At 40.1% G+C, this 7,180-nt stretch overlaps 1 protein-coding gene across 10 annotated transcripts in view; it reads left to right on the plus strand.

Moving 5' to 3' along the window:
* Positions 1 to 6,509, plus strand: part of KLHL24 (kelch like family member 24) — a 28,153-nt gene extending 21,644 nt beyond the window's left edge. For all 10 annotated transcript variants that reach the window (XM_048077172.2, XM_067002590.1, XM_067002588.1 and 7 more), the window contains one exon: positions 401 to 6,509. In XM_048077172.2, coding sequence (XP_047933129.2) covers positions 401 to 601 — 201 coding nt within the window. In that variant the 3' untranslated portion in view covers positions 602 to 6,509. The remainder of the gene's footprint in view (positions 1 to 400) is intronic.
* The last annotated feature ends 671 nt before the right edge of the window (positions 6,510 to 7,180 follow it).

Raw genomic sequence — 7,180 nt, forward strand, 5'->3', positions numbered from 1 at the left:
TTACTCCTCCAAGGTGCTTGTTCTTTTTTTTTTTTGCATTAATAGTACCTGCTGTGGTTCCTTTTCTGAAAACCTTTTGTTATCTTTCCCCTTTCCTTATCTCAGGTATTTAAATGGTCATCTCTGAGTATGATATTCAGCTGTATTCCACTGTACCCCTTGGGTGAGCTACATAAAGTGAAGGCTTGGACCTGAAATAGCCCTTTCTGTAGGATTGTGTTGCTGCTTTCTCCAACTGCTGAGCTTTCTACTCTTCTTTTTTTAGAAGGAAATAACGTAAACAGTCTGTTTACAAATGGTAGTTGCAATGCTGTCCTTCTACTGGGGTAGACGTGCAGGAATTGAGATCTTGTTTTTTTTTTTTTAATAATCATGTATTCACTTGTATATTTTGAAACAGGAGAATTGTGGCATGTCTGTGTGTAATGGAAAAATCTATATCCTTGGTGGAAGACGAGAAAATGGTGAAGCCACAGACACTATTCTTTGCTATGATCCTGCAACAGGCATTATCACAGGAGTAGCAGCTATGCCCAGGCCAGTATCGTATCACGGCTGTGTGACGATTCATAGATATAATGAAAAAGGCTTTAAACTGTAATTTTTTTTTTTCTTGGGGGGGAGGAGGAAATAGCAGGATTGAATCCAGTGGTCTGCTGCAAGACAGGTTTTTAAATCCTGAAGTGGGAAAATGCCCTTTACTTACCTAAGTGTCATGAAAAGTGTATCCTGTGCCTTTAAAAAAAAAAAAAGCAGGGGGTTAATTTAAATTAAAAATTAAAACTAGTCTACAAATCTGTATAGTTACCAGAGTATGTTGTACTGGTGATCAGAAATGTTGCCCTATGTGTGTTAAGTAGTTAAAATCTTGGAAGCTTTGTGGGGAAAGTGCCTTCACAAGCACTTGTGCCTGTGTCCTAAGAAGCGATACCTACAAGGTTTCAGGTTCTGCTAATTGAAAAAATATGTAGCAAATAAATTTCAAAGAAGCATCTAGTAATAATTACAGTTAAGAAAAAGCTTGTCTAATTACAATACATACGCAAAGCATTCTTACAAGCAGATTATTTGGCTTAACCAAATAGATTTTAAGATCATGCATGATTTGTGATTTTAAAAAAAGGGGGGGGGAGGACGGCGGGATGATTTAAGCTACATAGGACAAATATTAGAATACTTGAGAAATGCTTTCCTCTGAAGGAGAACAGTGACATCTTGGTGGTTTTGTGAGCCACTGCAACATACAGTGCTGATTGCATACCTTAACACTATGGACCTTATTCATAGTGTTACTAAATGCTTGTCAGAAATACAAGGCTACATGACATGGAAAACTAGCCACTACTGGGGTGCAGGTATGCATCTGTGAAGCAGATTTGGAATCCCGGTTTTTAACGTCCCGAATAATATGACTGAAGCCAGAAAGTTGCTGGGTTTGTTCTCTGCTCAATGTGAAGCATCTCTAAACTACTCAAGGAATAAAGGAAAGAACTCAGAATTCAACTGTTTTTTTGAATTGCATTATAAATTACCTGGTAGAAGATGTAGGAACTCAGGTTGTACCCTACAGCTTACAAATTGGTCTTCCAGAGCTGTCATCTGAAGAGATGGTGGAGTTACCCACCAAGTATTTTTTGGCCTTTCTTCAGACAATCACTAGCTCAATTCGACTACTGTATAAGCTGCTTGGCCACAGATGGAAGAGGTTCTGGAAAGGTCCCTTATGTCACTAGAAAAGAGCTGTGGAGCTGACCATGTAGCCATATGAGGGTAACTCCCACACAACATGTCTGGCTAATTTTGAAGCCTAGAAAGTGCCTATATTTCAACCTGGATTTTTTGTAGTAAAGGTATTTCTTTAATCTTTAAAGTCCTCATATTTGTGTACTATGTCTCATAGTTCCAGTATACAGTTATACAACTGAGGCACAAGTTCTTGAAAACTGAAATAGCACTTGAGAGTTGGAAAATATATAGTACTTTCTATGTACCAGTTTGCTATTAATTACCAAAAACCTCAGGAACTCCCTTTCAAAGGAATTCTGAGGACAGCAGCCAGTAGGGAAATTGGTCAGTGCCAGGGCAGAGAAAAACATAAGGCTCCTGCAGAGGCACCCTGGCCTCAGGGTTCTGGTCTACATGCTTGCTCAGGAGGGTGAAAACAAGCACCATGTCTGGAACGTCGTTTGTTCCACTGGACTCTCTTCACCATCTGTTTTCCCAGAGTATTTTTTCATGAGATGGAAATTCTGACCCTCAGTGAAGCTATGCCAAATTGGGAGTCGTCATTTTCAGTAACATATGGTCATGACTTTTAAAGAGCACTGGGAGCTGCACTTTGTGATGCATTAACTTGTAACCTCAGGAAAGGACAAAAATAACAGTTTTGGGCTGAATACCAAACGCTGCTTTGTATATGTTAAGAATATTGATAAAATACAAATCTCTGCATATCAGTGATGTCATTAGGAAATGGGTCCCTGAGAACACACATTCACAATGCCCTAAATAGGAAGCCATTTGGTAACGTAAGACTTAAATTTAATCCTTTTCTAAGTTTCTTGTGCCTGCTTGCCAAGTGTTACTTTGAAAAGGTTATTTCAGTACCTGTGAATAAGGTCCATTGATAGCAATTGTAATTGCCCAATTAATGATGTTATATACTAACACTGTATAGTTTGTGCTATTGTTGTAAATGACAATGTAAAAAATGATAGGAGCACTTCATTAGAGATGCAGTTTGAAAAATATTCTCCCTTCTTTTGATTTCCTTCTTGTTTGTATTAAGATGTGTGATGCTGATTGTCATGCTAAACTGTTTTTAAACATTCTTGATTCAGTGTCATCAATGTATAGGTATCTTTTAACCTGATTATAATACTGCACTATGTAAATACTGCTTTTTCTGGTTTTGAAAATACAGCTATAAACTGAAATTTCTTAATTATGTACTGTTACCTATTTTTGAAAATGAAAGTGTTTAATGAACCAGTAAATGCAGAAATGTAAAGAGAAGTTTTCCTCTACAGCTACAGTTCTTGAACCTGTACTCAGTGCTGAACAGTTAGGTGTGGAGTATTGCTAAAAGGGCAGTTACTCATGCTGTGATTTCCTCAAAACAAACAAGTTCTTTGGTTTGAATCTAAGTAATTTTCACTTACAACCCTGCTCTGTTTAGAACAGTACTTTCAGATGTGCTAGAATTGAACAATTCAACTTCAGTTTAATGAAAATGTACTGTTTTCCTAGAAGGATGCTTTATTCAGGAAATTGCTTTCCTGAGTCACCTGTTCTCTGATGCATTTCATTCAGGTGTAGATGGATTCAAAGATTAAAATTCTGACTTTTCTAGCTGATTAGTTTGTGGTTGAGCAGTAAATTGTGTTGTTTGCATGTTCTGTTGTTTGTTTTCCTCTCAGCCAGGAGAGAAAACTTTGAATGTCTTTTAGTATAATCAAGACTTTCATCATGCATGGTAACAGGTTGGCACCACCAAAGCAGGGCCACCTGCTTAAGATGTAATTTCAGCTTAACCGTGCACAAGAAGAGGGGATCAGGTGTCTCCAAAGTCACACCTAGAACAAAATTCAAGAGTTGTCTAGTATCTCACTCCACTAAACAGATAAATGTTAAAAGTTTCACTCTTAAAAAGAAACGAGAGTGAATGTTTTCCTTCTCCATTTTGCTATCCACTACTTCCTGCTTGAAACTTCATGAGACATCCTTCTATTCTTAGCAATATGATGTTAACTGAGAAGAAAGGTGATCTTGCCTTGTGGCCTGGCTTTGAGAAGGCTCTGTATGGAAAGCTTGAGTATTGTGTTGCAGTGTAGCCCATGGCCGCCTGCTTTTGGACAGCCGCTGCATCCCTTCATCTCTCAGTTGTCAAGCATACAATGCTGCCTAATAATCATTTGGCTTAGCTGTAGGCTCCCCTCTTAGTACTGCTTAAAAAGGCATAACTTGTGGGATCTCTTCCATATGTACTACTAGACAGTTAATTTTACAGTATGAACCTCATGTACATCTTGTCGATTAAGCTCTGTGCTTTCTGGGCTATAGCAGCAAGAATCCACAGTTGTCCTTGTTTGTTTTTAATTAATTACCCATGCAATTCTCATCAAAGGCTGCTCATTTCGTGGATATCTTTAATGCAAATGATGCTGATATGGGCCTTTATGATAATTCATTCAAGCTTTATAAATGAGGTTTTTACCACTGCAAGACTCTGAGAGAGGCGGTTGACGCGGGAACTGGAGGGGAACTGGAGGTGGTGCTCACCTTGACAGGCTCACAGAGGAAGCTTTGATTACCTTGTGCTTGATGGTCACCTGTGCTTGAGAGCAAGGGCACTGCTGGCTGCTCCAGCTTCTTCCTCAAATAGCTGAGCTCACCACCTTATCTTAGATGAGTGCTCAATTTATTCTGTGTTTGTTTTATTTGAGGGGCAAGGACAAAAGAAAGCAGTCTCACTTGTGCTTTCAGTTTCCCTCCCAGGCAAGGCAGAGGGGTGTGCTGGAGCTGCGCCTTGTCGGGGCTAGGTAGAGCTGTGAACTTAACTCCAGCTCCAAAGAGACCACAGAGAAGTTTGTGGGGGACAACAGCAGGAGGAAACGAGGGATTGTGCATTTTCTGGGTTTGCTGAACCAAGACATTTGGGATGTTCAGCTTGCAATTCCAGATGCTGAAGCTCAGTTGGTTAAAAAAAAAATAAATTACTATTTGTCGAGACTCCTAACTCAAATAAAGATGCATACTTGGTCAAGGGCTTCTAGAGGTGATGTTCAGGAAATGCGATGGTTCAGTTCTCCTACTTGCCTAACTGGACAAGTATATCTTTTATTCCATGCCTGAAGATGGCAAAAGCCAATTTAAGAGCATTAAAATGTGATCACTGTGAGGCAACGTGAATGTTTTTGTCTGAATGTAGACCTGTGAATACAAGAAAGTACAAAGAAAATGTTCCATTGTGCCTGGTTAAAAAATCTGGGCTATACATATATAAAGGTCCTATAAAGTAGGATCTTTATAAGATGAGATTTTTTATGCAAAAATTTGCTATCTGATTGGGGGCCAAACAGTGATTTTTTTTTTTTTAATTTATGTATCTAATATACAAGTTTCCACAAGTTACATGATTTCATATGGCATTAATAAATATCCATCTCACTGTCATTCAGTTTATCATGGTCATGTCAACGCTGCGAGTGTTACCACAAAACAGTAAGCAGCCTCTTCCTGGCCCCAAACCAGTTGTGTTCTCTGTACCATGTCCTTGTGTCAGCTTCTTCCATAACTAACGCTATGCATACATTTGTTACTCAAAGTATATAGCCTTGATAAAATACTAAGAACTCTACAGGAACATTTTTTTTCTACTGAAATGCTCCAGTCTATACTCCTATGTTTGTGTGCACATCCATGTGTGTGAATAGTTTTTGATCATTTTATGATAACTGTTCTGAGTATGGCATATAAAAAGGCCCTGTGTACAGCATGTTGATAATGTAATTATGGCTTCCTTTGTATCATTAGTTCCAAAGAAAATAGTGCGTTAATATTGAAAAATATCTGTGCCTTGAATTCACTTATATTTTTATCTGTTGTGAAAAAGAGTTTGGATTATTCTTCCTGTTTATTAGGATCGGTCTTACTGTCCAGACTGTTGATGTCCTTCTAAGAGAAATAAATCATTCGTTAGAAGAACGGTTAAAGCTATTGCTTAGAATGCACCTAGAATGCTTTCATTATTGCAGTGCTATGGCAGATTTAATCTAGGGAAATTTGTTTTTTTTCTCTTTGCTGTTTTCAGCACTTCTTAGTGACAACAGATCGGAGTTCAGTCTTTGACTTCCTGTCCTTGATATGTACAGTTCTCTGTTTCTGAACACACTGACTTGTCAGTTGTGTCTTGTTCAATATACACAATACAAAGCAATAATATGATGCAGCACGGCAATAAGCAAAATCAAGAGACTTGAATGTAATATACTATTACTAATTTCATCTATGTAAATGCTAGACCTATGCGGGTTGTTCCCTTTTTGGTGTACCTGTAGCACTTTGGACGAATAGGAACTACTTGGCCATGGAAAGAAAGTTTACCTCCTGAACTTTTATCCAGATGATATTCTCTTCACTTGAAATCATGCTTTGATTTGACTGAAGAAAAAACAGCAGTTCATGTTTTTCCTTGCCAGTTTCTTTATTAACTGAAATGGAAAAGGTTTAAGCTCTGCTAAGAGCTGATCTCGCCTTCAAGGATGATCTGGTACAGCACAAACGATGTCTGAACCAGAAGTGCAGACTGCTTGGGGTGTGCCAGAGTCGGCGCAACGTTGCGGCGTGTATGTCTTCAGATTGTGCTGACAGTAGGAGAGTGACTTTGTAATGTAGTGCAATCGCAATAACATTTACCTGTTACGTTTAAATGTATTTCTTGCATAATTCTTTGGAAGTTGTTTTTTTTTAAGTTCAATGTACCTAATAAACATTTGCCTTTTGAATAATTGACTGTGTTTTATTTTAGGTCTGAGATCCAGGGAGGGGCTTGGTTGTGTAGAGAGGAAATTCCTTCCTCTTTTTCTTAGGTCTTTTGTTAGATTCTGCCAATTTGTAGCCTCTTTACGCTGGAGAACTGACAAAGCAGAGCGGGTGGGATGTAACACGGCGGTTACTGCTGGGTATGGGGAAGGGAAAAGGATGAGCACGGGCTCTGAAGGCAAAAAGTGCAGGAAATCAGGAAGGGGTAGCATAAGGGTAGGAGGGTGACCGGCGGTAACGCGGCTTGGAAAGAGACTGGCACACAGGTGCTTCTCCTGAAGTAAGCTGCTGCCTGGGCTGCTCCCAGCTCCTGCTTGCCAGCGTGTGAGGGTGGTGCTGAGGTGGAACCGACAGGGTTTTGGGGATTGCCCTTTCCTGGCGAAAGAAGAGAGCAAGGGAAGCGCCTCTGAGCGCTGCAAGTCCACCACAGGATAGTTCTAAGGCTTAAAAACAGACTGGCAGCGGTGTTTTAACGACACCCTCCTGTTCCTCTTCCCGCTAGCAGGAAAAAGGAAGAAAAGCGAACCGCTTCCCGTGAAGGCGGGGCGGGGCGGGGACGCTGTGAGGGGCCGGGGGCTCGGCCACGGCCGGCACTGGGGGCCCCGCTTCGAGGCCCTGGAGGCGGCGGGCGCGGGGC

This window comes from Anser cygnoides, chromosome 9, assembly GCF_040182565.1.
Source record: "Anser cygnoides isolate HZ-2024a breed goose chromosome 9, Taihu_goose_T2T_genome, whole genome shotgun sequence".
NCBI lineage: Eukaryota > Metazoa > Chordata > Aves > Anseriformes > Anatidae > Anser > Anser cygnoides.